The 20,739-nt window shown below is 37.6% G+C and overlaps 2 protein-coding genes across 2 annotated transcripts; one reads left to right on the forward strand and one right to left on the reverse strand.

The window, feature by feature from the left end:
• Positions 1 to 1,953: 1,953 nt before the first annotated feature.
• On the reverse strand, positions 1,954 to 10,382 carry LOC107569097 (gastrula zinc finger protein XlCGF8.2DB-like). The gene is made up of 2 exons (XM_016255091.1): positions 10,226 to 10,382; positions 1,954 to 3,050 (listed from the first exon to the last, which is right to left on the reverse strand). Exons 1-2 carry the CDS (start codon positions 10,380 to 10,382, stop codon positions 2,311 to 2,313), a joined length of 897 nt encoding a protein of 298 aa, XP_016110577.1. The 3' UTR covers positions 1,954 to 2,310.
• Positions 10,383 to 15,471: 5,089 nt separating this feature from the next.
• Positions 15,472 to 18,521, forward strand: LOC107569104 (gastrula zinc finger protein XlCGF8.2DB-like). The gene is made up of 4 exons (XM_016255101.1): positions 15,472 to 15,525; positions 16,582 to 16,770; positions 17,005 to 17,033; positions 17,307 to 18,521. Exons 2-4 carry the CDS (start codon positions 16,587 to 16,589, stop codon positions 18,060 to 18,062), a joined length of 969 nt encoding a protein of 322 aa, XP_016110587.1. The 5' UTR covers positions 15,472 to 15,525; positions 16,582 to 16,586; the 3' UTR covers positions 18,063 to 18,521.
• The last annotated feature ends 2,218 nt before the right edge of the window (positions 18,522 to 20,739 follow it).

The raw sequence follows: 20,739 nt of genomic DNA on the forward strand, positions 1-20,739 counted from the left end.
ATTGGATGTTGATACACAAACTATTAAAGATTCTTAGAACACTATTATGTTGCATATGTACCAACATACAATATACACTCTCATTTAGATCATTAGAAGGCAAATTCATAGAGACCAAACATGGTATAGGTAAGATTACATGAACGAGTGGTTCTATCATAAGCATGCATAAAACAGTATACAATACACAAGACCATATACAAGAAGGTAGTAATCATACACAATGACCTGGGGATATGCATGATAGGAAATTTAGTCAATGAATTAATGAAAGAAGTCGTTTCCTATAGCAGTATGTGTCTGTTTAAGAGAGAATTGAGTACAGGGGAAGATTCTCTCTATACTTTCAGGTTGTAAAGTTGATCTGATCTGGCTGAGGTGTCCTGGTTGCCATGGTAACCAGGGGCCTGGGGTCCTTCACTGACATCCTGGCACTCAGTACGTTTATTGGGTTAGGGGTCTGTGATTATTTGTTAATCTAATGAATAATTGATTTGTTAAATTTAATGAACAATTGTGTGTTGGATTGGTCCAAATGCTCAGCTTATACTAAACCTCGTTTAATTAAATGTACAATACATGCATTGCTTTGGTCATTGGCGAATGTCCGGATGCAGTCTCGGATGAAAGTCTTGATGGTTTCAAGGTTTTGGACTTGCGATCACGTTCTTCTGGGTTTGAAGAGTGATGAATTCCAAAGATGTTCTGACTCGATGGTGATTGGGAGTTTCTTCCCAGGTAGGAAGTGAAGAAGAGCTAAGAGACATCTGCTGATATCCGAGGATCTTTGGTGAATGCAAAGTCAAGGCCGAAGCCTGGCACACTTAAGGGTTCCAGGAGTTCTAGCTCACATCCTCATCTTCTCAGAATCTAAAACTCTGTTTGTCAAGGCCTGCCAGGCACGGTTGTGCCAGCTCTGGGACTTAGACCTAAGAAGACGAGAAGGTGATGAGAGACGAGTGAAGAGATTAAAAGCTAGGCGGGCCACTGAAGTGAGGCCTTTTAAGTTCTGTTGAGGTCACACCTCTCGGGGGTCAAAGAACCAATGGAGACTTGCACTTCTGGAGGGAAAGTTTATGACTCTTTGTCTCCGAACATGGTAATTTACATATGTAACTGGATTGGATGTTGATACACAAACTATTAAAGATTCTTAGAACACTATTATGTTGCATATGTACCAACATACAATATACACTCTCATTTAGATCATTAGAAGGCAAATTCATAGAGACCAAACATGGTATAGGTAAGATTACATGAACGAGTGGTTCTATCATAAGCATGCATAAAACAGTATACAATACACAAGACCATATACAAGAAGGTAGTAATCATACACAATGACCTGGGGATATGCATGATAGGAAGGTCATAGAAAAATGTGTCTATGAATGAATGAAAGAAGTCGTTTCCTATATCAGTATGTGTCTGTTTAAGAGAGAATTTAGTAGAGGGGAAGATTCTCTCTATACTTGCAGGTCGTAAAGTTGATCTGATCTGGCTGAGGTGTCCTGGTTGCCATGGTAACCAGGGGCCTGGGGTCCTTCACTGACATCCTGGCACTCAGTACGTTTATTGGGTGAGGGGTCTGTGATTATTTGTTAATCTAATGAATAATTGATTTGTTAAATTTAATGAACAATTGTGTGTTGGATTGGTCCAAATGCTACAATACAGATTGTGTCAAAACATCTTTACAGTATTAAATGGGTAAAATAGTGTGTAGCAATGCAAAAGGACAAAAGTAAACACTCAATTTTCAGTTAAAGGCATTTCATTATTTAATTCAGTGAGGTCTTCATCCAGCTCAGTTCAGTTTAAACAGTATCTGTGCAACTAAGTCGTCGATATCGCTGGAAATGAAGTGTCCCCAACTAAGCAAGCCAGAGGCGACAGCGGCAAAGAACCAAAACTCCATCGGTGACAGAATGAAGAAAAAACCTGGGGAGAAACCAAGTCTCAGTCGGGGGCCAGTTCTCCTCTGGCCAGACGAACCAGCAGTTCAATTCCAACTGCAGCAAAATCATATTGTGCAGAGGACCTCAAAATGAACATTGGTATGCAGTTTTCTCTATTTGTTGCCGTCCCCTGGTCTAAATTAAAGGGTGTCTGCTTAATATTTGAAACTATAGCAAAGAAGATGGTCAGGTGAAGAATAAAAAGGTAAAGTATAACATTGAAACAAATTTAATAAAAAAAAGTCAAAAAGTTAAATCAGATGAAGCTCCCTTTCAGCTGTGGTGTGTGAAAGTAACATTGTTTTCTAAAAGAAACATTTCCTATTGCCTCCTTTTTCTAAACCTCTCGTCACACTGTGGAAATCAGAATTATCTTTACAGAGTGAGTTTGCAAATGCCGTTTCAGGTCTGTGTGATACGTGAAACTCTTTTCACACTGGGGACACTTGTAAGGCTTCTCTCCAGTGTGAGCTCTAATGTGAATCCTAAGGTATCCTTTACTTGTGAAGCTCTTTCCACACTGAGGGCAGGTGAAAGGTTTCTCTCCAGTATGAATTCTTATGTGCTCCTCCATCTTTACTCTTTGTTTGAAACTCTTTTCACAGTGAGGGCATGTGTGATGTTGTACAGGATTCTGAAGGTGATTTCCGTCAGTGAAACTTTTCTCTCCAGCGTGAATCCTCATGTGATGCTTAAGGTTTCTTTTATATCTGAAACTCTTTCCACACTGATCACAATCAAAAGGATTCTCTCCCTTGTGAATTGCCATGTGACCCTTAAAGGTTTCTTTTCGTGTGAAGCTCTTCTCACACAGTTTGCAGCCGAAACGCTTCTCTCCAGTGTGAGTTTTCATGTGGACATTAAGGTTTTTTTTCTGTTTGAAACTCTTTCCACACTGAGGGCAGGTGAAAGGTCTCTCTCCAGTGTGAATTATTATATGCTCCTCCAGCTTTACTCTTTGTGTGAAACTCTTTTCACAGTGAGGGCATGTGTGAGGCTTCTCTACAATGTGATGTTGTACATGATTCTTAAGGTGATTCCTATCAGTGACATCTAAACCTTTCTCCCCAGTGTGAGTTCTCATGTGGACTGGTGGGAAATTAGAACAAAGAAGCAGGTAACTGAAGACAAGAAAACTAAGAAAATTAAACTAACACTGATATGATGTTACACCTCCCTCCAGGAAGGCACATTCAACTGGGGAGGAAAGGCAGTGGCTCTGGAGGAGGACAAGGGCTCAGCAAAGTGCTAGAGACTAGTGACACTGATGGCAGGAGAAGCCAAGGTGGTGATGAAAGTGGGAGGATCCAGGATCAAGAGGAGCCAGGTGGTGACTCAGAGAGCAGCCAGGAAGACAGCCCACAGGGGAGGTGAAAAAGGAAGGAGCCATGGTGGAGACTTGGCTGACGGCAGATGGGACTAGGGGGCAGACAGATCTGATGGAATTGAACAACACCAGTTGCTTTGGCAAACAAGGCAGCGTCACCGCAACAAGCATCTGAGGTGGAGACAGAGTGCCAGAGGACTGAGGCAGAGTTGTTGTGACGGAGGACCAAGAGAGAGCCAGAGGGAGGGTGGAGATACCCATAACTCCATGACACAAGCAGGGTGATGTCTGACCAAGGTGGAGCAGAGGGATGAGGGAGCCAAAACGGAGCAGACAGGCCAAGGGTGTAGGTTTGCTTTTGACATTATTGGGGACATAACAGCAGAGCCCCCCACATGATAGACCTTAAACCGCAGTTTCATGTCATCTAAAGTCTTTATGTATAGCTTATGGTAGCCAACATATTCATAATCCATAAACTGGTTGTCTTAATCACGCAGCACTTTATTTTAATATTAGTCAAATTGGACCCAGGATGATTCTGAAAGAGAACTCCACTGTTGCTGTAGTAACAAACACAACTTTAACGCGCATCTGATTGACAAATAAACCGCACGCTCTTATTTCAGTGTTGTTTTTTAATTTGTGGATATTTCCAGCTAGTTTGCTTTGTACATTCAGTTTAACAACATAGGCTATTAAATTAAATTTAAAGACGGTTCCAAATCCTGCCACGCCACAGAGCATCACTCATATGATGGAAGACTGTGCATTTTGCATCTTTCAGCACAGCGTTTGTCTTTCAGTCTGTATGTTTTATATAGATAGTTATACACAGAGCTATTAAACGGGTCCTATTATGCTTTTTTTTTTTTTTTTTTACAAAGTCCTGATTTTGTTTTGGGGGTGTACTAGAACAGGCTCTCATACTAGGTTGTTCGAAAAACATTATTTTTCACATAGTTTACATTATTACAACAACTCTCTCCCCAGCTGGGCCAGTGTGTGCTGTGATCGGTCAGCTGGGCCAGTGTGTGCTGTGATCGGTTAGCTGGGCCAGTGTGTGCCGTGATCGGTCAGCTGGGTCAGTGTGTGCTGTGATTAGCAGCACTCGGCGCCTGGTCGGAAAATGTCACTTCCCTTACCATAGCCGCTTGCGAGCTTCAGTGTAAATATTGCATCAAATCAATTCGAGCGCGATTTAAACCCAGATAATTGTAACCACTCAAAGTTTGTCTGCCTTGGGAAAGCTAGCGTGTCTCCGACATAGTTTTAACACTTGTTGCCTTCTCTAGTGCAGCTGAACCAGGTCTCATCTCATTCGTCGATATTTGTGATATCACAAATCCCGGAAAATATGCATTGTAGTCCAAATGAGTTTTTGAAAATTTCTGTAAAATAAAATATCTCCTTTTGAAGTGGACTTTGAGCTTTGTAACTTTGTAATGTTGCTGTTTGAGCATAAAAAAGATCTGCAGACTAACTAAAGTTGAAAAAGTGAAAAACCATAATAGGACCCCTTTAATATCCATAGATAATTCCAGAAGTGAACTTTTATGTTAACCGTTTTGGACTGCTGTCTTGAACTCGGTGCAATACCTGTGAGTTGGTGCTACGCTTCTCGTTCGGTGTGCGACTACCGTACGTTCTTACTCCATACCATGTATTAAATGTGGGTCCTTGAAAGCGAGCAGTTTTGTAACGCATTTACTTTAGCTTCTTAGGCAATATTAATGCTATGACATATTTCAGATGCTTCCTAAATTACAAAAACATTTACATATATTAAATTGTTTGATAAAAATTATTGCTTGGGACAATTTGGTAGTCGCTGGATATGGGTAGGGACATGTCCGTAGCGTCCCCCTAATTCTACACTCCTAATGGGTGCAGAAGCTGGAGGCAGAGTCATGGGATCATCTTGACTGGGTGAAGCTGGAGACAGGAGGACCCGAGGCTTATCACTGCACTGACTCCCTATTACACACTGTATACATTTTAAAACCTCGCTAATAACTTAAAAAGCCCTGAATGGTTTAGCTCCTCAGTACTTGAGCGAGCTCTTATAGAGTGGTGGAAGTATGATGTCACTTTATAGTAGGGATGCACCGATATGAAAATTTTGGCCGATACGATAACCGATTATTCTTTATTTTTGAAAGCCGATAACTGATATGTTGGCCGATAAATCTATATCCAAATTGTTATATACTTTTTGAGAGCCTGATTACAAAAAAGGTCTCATCATTAAAAGCCACATCCCAAACACTTCAACATAAGCAGCCTAGTTTGAACGGTGTACGTTTTAAAAATATTTTTACTCTCCCATTACCAAATTTAGTCATAAAGTCTTACAAATAAATAAAATTATGCATAAATAATGCAAACAAGTCACTGGACATCATTACACGTGTAAAGAATCAAAATGAATGCGCCATAGATCAATAAAACGGAATAGCCTCTGCACGGACAATAATTAAATGATTTTAATTACTAAACCATATTGTTGATGAAAATAATAAGAGAAAAATACAAGTGGTTGTTGTTATTTATAATGTATCGATGATTTTGAAAAAGTAACAAATTAATACCACTGTTTTAAATAGCAGCCGTTGAGCTGCGCGTGCTGAAGCTGAAGAGCTGAATGAACATGGTAAACTGAAGCGTTTTGCTGGCAGCTTATTTAACTCAAGGAAATGCATCCTGAGATTAATATTAATACAACATAAACATAATATTACAACTTATATATGTACAAAATGATGCAGTTCTTGCGTGCTATAGTCAGAATGTGTGATCCTGTTGTGGATGCGCTCTTCCCATAACAACGCGCTGAAACACGGCAACTAAACCCAAAGAATTCACAATGTTTTATTATAATAATGTTCTCATTAGAATGTTATATACATGACATTCCCAATCATAGTTATTAATGTTGTGCACTGCTGTTTGGGCTGCGTGTGCTGAGCTAAAGATGATCACCGGTAAACTGAAGCGCTCTTTTTAACTTAACCAAACGCATTCTATATGAGATAAATCAGATATACATCAAATAAACACAATATTACAATGTACAATTGCACAAAAGGCTGCAAACGAACAGCGCGCATCTGAAGTGTCTCTGAAGGAAATAATGCATTATTTATCGGCTTTAAGATATCGGCCAAATTTTCTTATCAGGCCGATACCGATAACAGAAAAAATGAGCATTTATCGGCCGATACCGATATGGTGGCCGATATATCGTGCATCCCTACTTTATAGGCAAAAACCCAGAAGCGAGTTAGCATTTTAGCACTTCCGGTTCCATCGTCCCAGAGTCAATGGATTTTTTGAATGGGATTTTGGTTAAATCCCTCAAATAAGGTCAGTGGTTCTGCGAGATCCGGTGAGAAGCGTTTGAATTCGCCGCACAATGATAAGGTCGCTGCAAGATCTATTGAGAATCATTCAAATTCTGCACAGAAATCTCTGTTATAAACAGCGCTGACATACATCAGGAAACCAGAAGCGGTAACGCTAACTGTAACCATGGTGTTGTGGTAGAAATAGTCGAATGCATTACATCATTCATTTCAGAGTTTGTACAATCTTTTGAGAGAGAAATTCAAGCACTTTTTCAATGACTTTCAAGCATTTCACACAACTATTTCCAGCACTTTAAATCTCTAAAATGATCCAAGTTTGAATGTTATTTTTAATGGGATGTCCAAAATATACTTTGTGGTAAACAAACACTTATGTAAAATTTAAAAAATACGTCAAATCACAATTATAACCAGTAGACGGCAGCAGAGGAGCACTTATTGCCTTAGTCATTCATTTCTACTTTTTCTCTAGATTTTGAAATTATAAAATCACTATTATAAAATATCAAATTATAAATCAAATTTTGTCCGAATTTTACACTTTTTTGTGTATGAAGTAAGAAAAGTCACAAAGTGCCTTAAAAACAAACTTTTCTTCAATTAGCGCCATTTTGTCACATGGATTATTTTACAGATCTCCTTGCTACGCTTCTGGACGTTGATCGTGGTAATTCCATTGCTGTCTATGGGAGGGTCAGAGAGCTCTCAGGGTGCTTTCACACCTGGCACGTTTCCCTCCTTAGCTCGGTTCGTTTGGGCATATGTGAACACGGCAATCGCGCTCGGATCCGTGCCAAAACAATCTGTCCGAGATCACCTGAACGAGGTGGTCTCGGCTCGATCCAAAACAAACTCTGGAGCGGTTCGGTTGTAGTGAGAAAGCAATCCGATCCAACGGACCAGGCTATATCACAATATATAATGGGTAATTACGTAAATTCCGTAAAAAACAGTAGACGATATGTCTGTGTGTGAGCACGTCTTTTCATTTTTATAATGCCATTTTATTGCTCTTCGTAGTAGGTGCATTTTAAGAAAAATTTACAGACGAATCCTGGACTCCTGCTCTAAACGATAAATTAATAAATTAATATAATGACGGCTACAAAAAACCCAACAATATGCCCTTGAAGCTGTTGTTTTCCATCGTGACCGATGAACGCTATGAGCGGAATTCCTGAAAATAAACCGTGGAACTTTGACCAATGAGAGGACGTGACTTGTATTAACAATTTTGGTCCGTTTAGGAACTTTGCCGTGTGAAAGCGAACCGCACCAAGAATAAAAAGCAACATTGTAATAATTTTAATCCCTGTTTTGGAACAAAGCAATTGATCTACAGGTGTGAAAGCACCCTCAGATTACATCAAAAATATCTTAATTTGTCTTTTCGAAGACGAACGGCGGTCTTTACGAGGTTTCATTTTGGGGTGGAGTAACCCTTTAAAGCCACGTTCAATTTAAATGTTTACGGCCACATGAAGCTGTTAGAAAGCATATAGTTCGAGGATTTTCTAGAAGCAAGGATAAAATATCATTTTGTGTAGCCCCCATAACAAAATGATAGCTGAAATGTGGTACTTTACTCACTAAAATAAGTTTAATCTTACCATATCCAAAAAATTGCTCACTCCGCTGTTATTTAATAGATGAAATGCACTAGAATTTTATTGAATAGTACGTGGAGACACGTTTAATTAAAATATTCATATTAATCAAAGATTTAATGACTTTTAATGCACCTTGTTATGATTATTTCATTTACTCATTATACTATTTATTACTAACGTCTCATTTCAGTTTCAGTTTGACTCTAGTTTCGTATTTATTCCAGTTTATATGACAAGGTTCATGTAGCGTGGATCTTTGATTTGAAGGACATGGAAGAAAAACTGAAATCCAGCTTAAATAAATACCAACAAGAATTGCAAAAGATCAAACTCAAATTCAAAATTGAACACTGTTGGATTACAAGAAAGAGACCGTTTATCCATGGCTTGAATCCAGCGGTTGAACACATCAGAAGCAAGTTTGTTTTCAACATGGCAACAAAACGAAACGTTCAAAAACATCTGACTTTCCATCAGACTCGGATTCAGATTTTTTTAGGCCAGGGAACATCTATGGATTCCGGAAGTCAACATCCAATGTAAGGGTAGGCGATATAGCCTCAAAATTACATCACGATATTTCAAGAATATTTGCGATGACGATATAGAAAAAACATGGAACAACGTTTTATTGGTGATAGCAGCTGGCAGGCAGCAACATTTATTAGTGCAAACAAAATGAAGGGCATTTTCCATCCTTTTCCAATGAGCTACTGTCATCGATGACAGACTTCCTAATTCGACGTGTACGTCTATTGTCATAAGATGGCAGCAGCAGCTGTGTGTTCGACTTGAAGCAGACCGATCGGTGTACGACATCGTGTCTTACCCTTTATTTACACTGCACACGTCTGCGGCTCCGACGCAGACACCAGAGCTAACGTTAGTCAATGCTTGCGTTTACACCAGGCACTTCGCTAAAGATAGGCGTCTCGCCTATTTTCGACTGTAAGAGCGTGCGCTCGAATATGCTCTAGAGCCGCTCTCGCGATACTTTGATGTCATACACCGATCAGTCTGCGCAGCGCTGCTTCAAGTCGAACACACCTATTGGGTTTGTGGTGTTGTTGTTGGAAATTGATATCGCGATATGACACTTTTTTTTATCATGTAAAAATTTATACCGGTCTTTCTTTCGTTCCCACACCAACTCCGGATCTATTCCAAACAAAGAAAGAACGGTTTACATTTTTTCATCAGATCAAGTTGAAATATTTCTATCATAAGGAGAGAACCGCATTGCCTCTTGAAGTAAAAGTAAACGATGTATCCAGATATAAGAGTAGATGTAAACCTAAGAGTACATTTTGTCCAACTGTGGCGAATGCATCTAGTAATACGTTCGGTCGTTTGGTAGAGAGAGATGCAGATCAGCTTTTTGAGCATAATATTAAGCATAGATCAAGCATCACGAAAACAGACCGTGAAGCACTGAAATCAGTGACTAAGGAAACAGACGTGACAGTTAAACCCTCAGATAAAGCTGGAGGTATTGTGTTGATGAAACAAAGTGACTATCACATGGAGGTCTTGAATATTGTGCATCACAGGACAATGTGACAAACAAAAACAGCATGAATTACATTTCCTTCTCTAAAGGAGAAATAGTTCTTCAGTCTCATTTCTTTGTAAAAGTTATTTTCTTTGTAAGAGTTATTCACGTCTGGAGAGAAAGTAATGTTTACAAGACCCTGAATTAATAAAGTGATTGTGAGGATGACAACAAACCACGGCTTCTTGCTTTAATAGAAAACAAATCTCTCACATTCACACTTTTGCAAGTTTGTAGATACAGGTGCAAAACTAAGTGTTTATTATTTTCATTATTTGTAATTCAGAAGTAGATATTGGGCTTAATGTTACACAAAATACTTGTTTTGTTTGGGCTATTAACAGTTGATCCTCATTTGATATGTGAGATAAAGAGATTGCTGACACAGAAAGACGGATGAAACCGACCCGTTTGTTCCTCAGGATCTTCATGCTTGACTTCATTCTCCACGTCTTCAGTCTCCTCTCTAATAACCTCCATCTTTGTTTGTTGTTGCTCAGGATCTTCATGTTTGAAAGCTTCTTCAATCCTCACGTCTTCACTCTCCTCTTTAATAAGCTCCATCTCTATAACAGTGTCTCGAGGATCTCAGCTTCAGCAGGAGTTTCTCTGTGTGTTTGAGATCAGAATAATTCAAAGACAGATCTCTGGGTGCGTCTCAGTCAGTTCTTCTTCTTCTGGTTTTATGGCGTGTTGTGAACCAACTTCACAGGTGCATACCGCCACCTACTGTGATGGAGTGTGAAGAGACTGTACCACTTCTCACCTAAATCCTATATTCTGTTCATTAATCCACAGTTCTTAAGAAATCTCATGATTGCACTTATTTGTTTTCCTGCATTTGGACCATCATTTAGAATACTACTTAATGAAAATACTTGTAATTCATCTTTAAGTCCATTGATTTCTCTTTCATATGCTGCACATATCATCAAAGCAAACATCACATAGACCAGTGTCATGCTTCCCTGTAATGTATAGTGTTTGGTTCAGATTTGAATGTCCTGTTCGTATATGTGTTAAAATGACTTCTACTTATGTTATGAATAATTTTTCTTCTCTTTATGCTCCTTTGTACTTTGTGATAATGCCTACCTGTTAGACACGAGTCCCAGTATATCTCTATTCCAAACAAAGAAAGAACGGTTTACATTTTTTCATCAGATCAAGTTGAAATATTTCTATCATAAGGAGAGAACCGCATTGCCTCTTGAAGTAAAAGTAAACGATGTATCCAGATATAAGAGTAGATGTAAACCTAAGAGTACATTTTGTCCAACTGTGGCGAATGCATCTAGTAATACGTTCGGTCGTTTGGTAGAGAGAGATGCAGATCAACTTTGAGCATAATATTAAGCATAGATCAAGCATCACGAAAACAGACCGTGAAGCACTGAAATCAGTGACTAAGGAAACAGACGTGACAGTTAAACCCTCAGATAAAGCTGGAGGTATTGTGTTGATGAAACAAAGTGACTATCACATGGAGGTCTTGAATATTGTGCATCACAGGACAATGTGACAAACAAAAACAGCATGAATTACATTTCCTTCTCTAAAGGAGAAATAGTTCTTCAGTCTCATTTCTTTGTAAAAGTTATTTTCTTTGTAAGAGTTATTCACGTCTGGAGAGAAAGTAATGTTTACAAGACCCTGAATTAATAAAGTGATTGTGAGGATGACAACAAACCACGGCTTCTTGCTTTAATAGACAACAAATCTCTCACATTCACACTTTTGCAAGTTTGTAGATACAGGTGCAAAACTAAGTGATAGAAATGAATTGTTTTCATTATTTGTAATTCAGAAGTAGATATTGGGCTTAATGTTACACAAAATACTTGTTTTGTTTGGGCTATTAACAGTTGATCCTCATTTGATATGTGAGATAAAGAGATTGCTGACACAGAAAGACGGATGAAACCGACCCGTTTGTTCCTCAGGATCTTCATGCTTGACTTCATTCTCCACGTCTTCAGTCTCCTCTCTAATAACCTCCATCTTTGTTTGTTGTTGCTCAGGATCTTCATGTTTGAAAGCTTCTTCAATCCTCACGTCTTCACTCTCCTCTTTAATAAGCTCCATCGCTATAACAGTGTCTCGAGGATCTCAGCTTCAGCAGGAGTTTCTCTGTGTGTTTGAGATCAGAATAATTCAAAGACAGATCTCTGGGTGCGTCTCAGTCAGTTCTTCTTCTTCTGGTTTTATGGCGGGTTGTGAACCAACTTCACAGGTGCATACCGCCACCTACTGTGATGGAGTGTGAAGAGACTGTACCACTTCTCACCTAAATCCTATATTCTGTTCATTAATCCACAGTTCTTAAGAAATCTCATGATTGCACTTATTTGTTTTCCTGCATTTGGACCATCATTTAGAATACTACTTAATGAAAATACTTGTAATTCATCTTTAAGTCCATTGATTTCTCTTTCATATGCTGCACATATCATCAAAGCAAACATCACATAGACCAGTGTCATGCTTCCCTGTAATGTATAGTGTTTGGTTCAGATTTGAATGTCCTGTTCGTATATGTGTTAAAATGACTTCTACTTATGTTATGAATAATTTTTCTTCTCTTTATGCTCCTTTGTACTTTGTGATAATGCCTACCTGTTAGACACGAGTCCCAGTATATCTCCTCAGGATCTTCATGCTTGACTTCATTCTCCACGTCTTCACTCTCCTCTCTAATAAACGCCATCTTTGTTTGTTGTTGCTCAGGATCTTCATGTTTGAAAGCTTCTTCAATCCTCACGTCTTCACTCTCCTCTTTAATAAGCTCCATCTCTATAACAGTGTCTCGAGGATCTCAGCTTCAGCAGGAGTTTCTCTGTGTGTTTGAGATCAGAATAATTAACAGACAGATCTCTGGGTGCGTCTCAGTCAGTTCTTCTTCTTCTGGTTTTATGGCGTGTTGTGAACCAACTTCACAGGTGCATACCGCCACCTACTGTGATGGAGTGTGAAGAGAACGTACCACTTCTCACCTAAATCCTATATTCTGTTCATTAATCCACAGTTCTTAAGAAATCTCATGATTGCACTTATTTGTTTTCCTGCATTTGGACCATCATTTAGAATACTACTTAATGAAAATACTTGTAATTCATCTTTAAGTCCATTGATTTCTCTTTCATATGCTGCACATATCATCAAAGCAAACATCACATAGACCAGTGTCATGCTTCCCTGTAATGTATAGTGTTTGGTTCAGATTTGAATGTCCTGTTCGTATATGTGTTAAAATGACTTCTACTTATGTTATGAATAATTTTTCTTCTCTTTATGCTCCTTTGTACTTTGTGATAATGCCTACCTGTTAGACACGAGTCCCAGTATATCCGCCATACAATATTGCATGCATTTAATATGAACCGTTTCCCTTCTATTCTGCTGAGTGCAATAGTTATACTTGGATCATCCATATTTAAGGATTCTTTAGCCATTTTATCTACCTCTTCATTACCTTGAATTAAAAAAATTAATAATGCATACTTTTTATATATTCTTTATCATACGCTTCTAAATTAAACCCCTCCCACATTCCCGTCATATCTTTATGTACGTTTAAGTCGACTTCTGGTTGTTCTAATAACCAAGGTGCTATTGGAGGAGTTTCTATTACCGATGCAAATTTATTTGATTCTATTCCAGTTTCATTGATCAATTTCTTAATTCTCCATGCAAATCCTTTACCTGGTTTATTTACTGTTCCCCAACTCTCATTAAGTACTTCTCTTACAGGATGATCCTCTCTTTGGCCCTGAAGATTAATCCAATATGCCATGGCTAGTTTTTCTCTTCTTAAATGTAGAGGCCTTTCTGAGGACTCCACCTGTATTGCTGCAATTGGTGTCGTCTTAACTTCTCCTTGAACCAATCTTAGTGCTTTAGCTTGCATAATATCTAGTTTCTTTAATAACGTTGCAGATGCAGATTCATACACAATACATCCATAATCGAGAACTGATCTCATGAGTCCAATATATATACACTTCAATGATTGCTTATCTGCACCCCAATCTTGTCCTGCAACCCCTCTCATTAAATTTAATACTTTACTACATTTCTTTATAATATAATCTATGTGGACTTTCCAAGTTAATTTATCATCAAACCACATTCCCAAATATTTTAAATTAGTTACTTTTTCTAATGCAGACCCATAACGTTTAAGCTGCTTATTGTCTTTAATTTTCCTCCTGGTAAATATCTGGTAATATGTTTTGGATAATGAAAATTTGAACCCCCCACTCTAAAGACCACCTTTCTACCATCTCTATTGCTTCTTGAATTCTATCCAAATTAAAAGATACATTTCTTCCTCTTTTCCACATTATTCCATCATCAGCATATAAAGCCGTGTTAATCCCTGGAGGCACTTCTTCAAATACATCATTGATCATAATGTTAAATAATAAAGGGCTTATCACACTCCCTTGAGGTGTCCCATTCTCCACACTCACTATCTGTGACAATTCATTTCCCACCCGAACCTGAATTGTTATATCTAATAAAAAACTTAAAACCCAGTTATAAATTCTTCCTTCAATTCCAATTTTTCCCAATTTTAGTAGTAAACCTTCTTTCCACAACATGTGGAGTCCTAAGAAACGACTAAAAACACATCTGTTCCACCTTTATTTGACCCTCTAACTCTAACACTTTCTATTCTAATTTAATTCTACTTTATCTACATTCATCTTCTTTTTTTTTATTAAAAAAAAAAAAAAAAAATTCTATTCTCTCTATGTGTTTTTGTGTGTGTGTGTGTGTGTGTGTGTGTGTGTGTGTGTGTGTTATATACACGATCAAATGTTTTAGGGCTGATTATAAAAATGTGTATTCATTATAGAAATGTCTGAGTTTAAAGATGCATTAATTCACATGACTTATGCAGAAATCACACTTTTCATATTAAGCTACCTTCTATAATCAGTTTATTCCAAGATGGTGAAAACTTGGTTTCTTCAAAAAAATCAAACAAACAAACAAACAAAACAAAAAACTCCACATTTTTTACACAGATGGCAACAGTTTTAGTGTGACATTTCATAGACGGGGTGCAAAACAGGGCTTGAAACCACCCAAAAAAGGGTCCACTTTACCCTCAGAAAATTCAGAACATACAACTTATAATTTATATTTATAACCTTGAACTATGTGATTTTGTTTTGAAGAAATAAACGTTATCTATTTAAAATAATTAAATGACACCCTTTAGAATTAGCCTATATTTAATATGAAAGCATTAAAGTTAAAGTTCATCAAAACAACCTCAGTAACATTCCTCCTTGGTTATTTTACTTTGAGAAGGAACAACTCTAATTAAGAAGAAAGGAATAGAAATAAGGCAGAAAATGTGGAGGAAGATGCTAAATAAGACGCTATCGCAAAATACAAAAGTCAGTCATGAAAAAATATAAAAAAATAAAATAGAAGGAACTATCATATCAAGACTCAGGCTAAAGCATACAGGATTAAACACTATATGCTCGTCCTGGGGAAAAGGAACAGTGATAGGAGGCATTAAAGAACATGCTGAGCGTATAATACAGAACTGTATTAGGAACGAAGAGGAAAGAAGCAGATTAAGAGACAAAACTTAAGTAGAAGAACAGGACTTTTATTTTGGTCTGGTGATGTGACATCATAAGTCTGCGCCGCGCTCGTGCATCTGTTGTGGCTCTGCTGAAGAAAGGTTTGTGTTTCAAAACATTGCAGGTGTTTACATAAGTGCTAAATTCAGTTTTCTAACGTTTCCAAGCTATGTGAAATGCTAAATTATTATTGGACGTAACAGTGTAATGCTGTATGTAACCACGAGGAACGCTATTGTCTGTGAGTCAGTTTATCCTCAGATGAGTGAAAGAGAAGAAGCCTCTCATTCCGCTCCCTCTATATTTATATCGCCGCTCACTTCATCGTGAACACGAATTCACTGCGAGCAACGCTATGATGCAGAAACATTTTGTAAAAACGATCCATTGATTGGAAGCTCTCTAATCACTGACGAAACCTATATTGGTCAAAACAACGTAAATGCAACGAGAACACAGATATGTTTAATGGATTCTTTGACGAATTAAAAAGATCAGCATTTATACAAAATAGAAATCTTTTCGAACAATAGAAGTATTTGCTATCACTTTTTATCAATTTAACACATCCTTGCTGAAAAACTATTATTAATTCCTTAAAGAAAAGAAAGAAAAAATGTATTGACCCCAAACATTTGAACGGTAGTGTATATTACGAAAGATTTCTTGCTGTTCTTTTTACGTTTTATTCATCAAAGAATCATGAAAAAAAGTATCACAGCTTCCAAAAAAATATGAAGCAGTAACCGTTTCCAGCTCTGATAATAAATCAGCAGATTATTATGATTTCTGAAGATCATGTGACACTGAAGATGCTGAAAATACAGCTGCGCATCACAGAAATACATCACAGTTTGAAGTGTATTCAAATAGAAACTGTTATTTTAAATTGCTATAATATTGCAATAAAAAATGCAACTTTGATGAGCATAAGAAACTTCTTTAAAAAACATAAAAAATCTGTCAGATCCCAAACGTTTGAGCGGTAGTGTACATTCACACAACAGATTATTCTGGGGCCATGGACATTCGGTGGGAAAAAATAAAATTAATAATAATATTTAACTAAGCTGTGCAGGACAAAAAGATATTTTTTTGATGTCACTGGCTTTGCGCCTTTAAACTCAGGTTAACTTTTATTTGTGTTTTCATCTTAGACCTGATGCTGCATGAAATGGAAGAGAAAACTCAGTATGAGGAACATCCTGATTTCATAACTGGAGAAAAACCTTTTATTTGCTCACAGACTGAAATGTCCCAAAATGAGGTGTCTTCTCAGAAGAGAGCCCAGAAGACCAGCTTCACCTGCCAGCAGTGTGGAAAGAGCTTCACGGCAACCGTTTCCAGCTCTGATAATAAATCAGCAGATTATTATGATTTCTGAAGATCATGTGACACTGAAGATGCTGAAAATACAGCTGCGCATCACAGAAATACATCACAGTTTGAAGTGTATTCAAATAGAAACTGTTATTTTAAATTGCTATAATATTGCAATAAAAAATGCAACTTTGATGAGCATAAGAAACTTCTTTAAAAAACATAAAAAATCTGTCAGATCCCAAACGTTTGAGCGGTAGTGTACATTCACACAACAGATTATTCTGGGGCCATGGACATTCGGTGGGAAAAAATAAAATTAATAATAATATTTAACTAAGCTGTGCAGGACAAAAAGATATTTTTTTGATGTCACTGGCTTTGCGCCTTTAAACTCAGGTTAACTTTTATTTGTGTTTTCATCTTAGACCTGATGCTGCATGAAATGGAAGAGAAAACTCAGTATGAGGAACATCCTGATTTCATAACTGGAGAAAAACCTTTTATTTGCTCACAGACTGAAATGTCCCAAAATGAGGTGTCTTCTCAGAAGAGAGCCCAGAAGACCAGCTTCACCTGCCAGCAGTGTGGAAAGAGCTTCAAACAAAAAGAAAACCTTAAAGTCCACACGAGAATCCACACCGGAGAGAAACCTTTCACCTGCCAGCAGTGTGGAAAGAGCTTCAAACAAAAAGAAAACCTTAAAGTCCACACGAGAATCCACACCGGAGAGAAACCTTTCACCTGCCAGCAGTGTGGAAAGAGCTTCAAACAAAAAGAAAACCTTAAAGTCCACACGAGAATCCACACCGGAGAGAAACCTTTCACCTGCCAGCAGTGTGGAAAGAGCTTCAAACAAAAAGAAAACCTTAAAGTCCACACGAGAATCCACACCGGAGAGAAACCTTTCACCTGCCAGCAGTGTGGAAAGAGCTTCACTCAGAAAGTAAGCCTTACTCTTCATATGAAAGTCCACACCGGAGAGACCCCGTACTCCTGCCAACAGTGTGGACATCGCTTCACTGAGAAAAGAAGCCTTGAAATCCACTTGAGAATTCACAGCGGAGAGAAGCCGTACTCCTGCAGAGTGTGTGGGAGACGCTTCATTCGCAGAGAAGACCTGAAGAGCCACACGAGAGTGCACAGCGGAGAGAAGCCTCACACCTGCCCTCAGTGCGGAAAGAGCTTCACACAGAAAGGAAATCTGTCCACTCACATGAGAGTTCACAGCGGAGAGAAGCCCTTCGTTTGTGTTCAGTGTGGCAGCAGTTTCAGAAGTAAAGCTAACTTTAACTGCCACATGAGGAAACACTCCTGAAACCTGCTGTGAAACCGTTCATGGATTCGGTACGCGTTGCAGTCTCAGCAATGTCTGGTTTCCAGGGGGCTATTCTTAACGTGGCATTGGAAGTTTACTCAAGAACGCTCTACTATTTGTTAAACACTTGACCAATTCAATATGGAGTCAGTGTTGGCCTTGTACAGTATTACAGTTAGTAGATCTAAAAGGGTGATTAACAGCTGTCCACCATGTTAGTACGCAAATGAGTGGTCTGAAAATGAGCATCGTATTACTCGTGTTAAGACATGTTACATTACCAGACCAACATAAAAGTCTGGTTAACGCGTTAAAAAATAAATAATAGAAATTCACACACTGAACAATTGTAAACAGTGTTCTTTAAAACATCTGTAACTCCTTATATAATTTACTAATCAAATTATACCACTTTAGATTAGGGAACATTATTCACTACTAACTAGTTGCTTATTAGCATGCATATTTCTAGCATATTGGCTGTTTATTAGTACTTATACCTTATTCTGCATGACCATATTCTAAACCCATCTAAACAACTACTACCGTACTTACTATTAATACACAGCCAATTAGGAGTTTATTGAGGGAAAACTTTGTTAATAGTGATTGTGTTCCCTAATCTAAAGTGTTTCCAAAAATAATAGTGTATTTCATTGACTGCACAACTGAGTTCTTTTAGCAAAGCTGTAGATTCAATAGCACGTTCATTTATAGAATAGATGTGATGTACTGTATTGTTGTAGAATACATACTTTATGCATAGAGCAGGGGTCTTCAACTACTCTTCTTTGAGGGCCAGATATATAAAATGTAAATATGATGCAGGCCAAACTTTTACCATACTCTTAAAACCTATTATATATTATTGTGTTATAACTTCTATGTTGTTTTTGTTACAGGTCATATATTAAAAAAACATGCACACACGTTGTATCCAGTATTTAGCCTTTTAATGATATTTACTTAAAACTCTTTTCTTTTTTTAAGTCATAAAAAAAAACGGTTGCAGTTTAACGTTGCAAGAGCTATGAACATTGTGCACAAAATTCAAAGCAAGTGTCAATAATCAACATATTTGCACAGCACTGTAACTGTAATGCAGAGCTCTGAAACTTCTTTTGTTTGTAACTGTTTAACTTTGCTACATTGTTACATTTCAGTATTTCAACTCTTCGTCTAGTTGACGTGGCAGACATTGTAATTTTCTGAATAGAGGCAATTATGTTGTTTCTGGTTTTATTACAATCTCTTGTGCGACTGCTAGCATGCAATCGTTCACAGTCTCCGAATCAGTAAACGGTCCCTGTTTGTCTGTCTTTAACCTTGCTAAATCTGGCCGTGCTAACGGGAATGATAAAGCCCACGTCAACAAATGACCTAACCAGTGCCACTGCCTCGTTTTCTGTAAATACTGCATGATTTATTCTTCTAGATAGTGTTGTGCTTGTTTCTGAGTGAAATCTGTTTCCATTAATGCATAAAATGCACACTGGTGAACATTAAAGCCATGTTCGCTGAGAAGATGTGCCTCTCTGGGTGTTGGTGGTCTTACAACTGGTGGAACCTGGATGATTACGTTTGTTTTAATGATGCAGTTCTTATAAAACGTATTTAACGTTTAACGTACTTTTAACATGACCACTCCATCTTCTCTTAGTAGCTGTTGGTACTGCGGTCTCTTTTTGTAGGTACAACTTGCTGTACAACTCACTGACTACAAGTAACAAACAGTGTTAGGGAAAGTTACTTTTAAAAGTAATGCATTACAATATTGAATTACTCCATAAAAAAGTAACTAATTATGTTACTTAGTTACTTTTTATGGAAAGTAATGCGTTGTGTTACTTTTTAAATCTGGACAGGGCTTGCTTGTTTGTTTTTAAAATAAAAAAGTTATATTTTTGGCAAATATAAAAGCCTTTACACACCAAAAGTGAAATGAATAAGCCTCAGGCTGAAGGGAAAGTACAGTAGAATGCAGAAGAAGACATTTCAACACATTTCAGCAATAAACAAAGACACAAATGTTTGTCTAGAGTAATTTTTGCTTAAAAAACTGGATCATCGAAGGTCAGAAGCAAAGACATTGCTTAATAGAACGGGATTAAATACATAAAGCATATTTGTGTTGTTTAACATTTAATTATTGCAGGTTTGCGTCATATTCTGAGTTGCATTATTTAAATTTTTTTGTGATCAACTTTTTATTTTTATTAATTTTGCGGAATACTGAATCTGTGTGTGTGTTTGTTTTGTGAGTGAGATGAATTAATGCATATTCATATTTTTTTTAGAACTACAGTAACATCTTCTGAGTTCTGTCACCATGGCGACACCAGAGCTGTCAGTCAAAAAGTAACTTGCGTTACTTATTTGAAAAAGTAACTCAGATATTCTCTTGTGAATTAAAAAGTAATGCGTTACTTCACTAGTTGCTTGACAAAAAGTAATCTGATAACGTAACTCACGTTACTTGTAATGCGTTACCCCCAACACTGCTAACAAATAACATCTGCGCCATAAGAGAGGATTAAGTATTTGGGCCCTATTATAACCCAAGTACAAATTGTGAAAATGGTCAGAGATTACTTACTTGGGATAGAGAGAAGTGTGAAAGGTTGACAGTCTGCCAAGTGGCTTTCTTTGTTAACATCTCTTGACGATAGACTCTAGC

The sequence above is a fragment of the Sinocyclocheilus grahami genome, unplaced genomic scaffold, assembly GCF_001515645.1.
Source record: "Sinocyclocheilus grahami isolate Dianchi unplaced genomic scaffold, SAMN03320097.WGS_v1.1 scaffold1312.1, whole genome shotgun sequence".
NCBI classification, from domain to species: domain Eukaryota; kingdom Metazoa; phylum Chordata; class Actinopteri; order Cypriniformes; family Cyprinidae; genus Sinocyclocheilus; species Sinocyclocheilus grahami.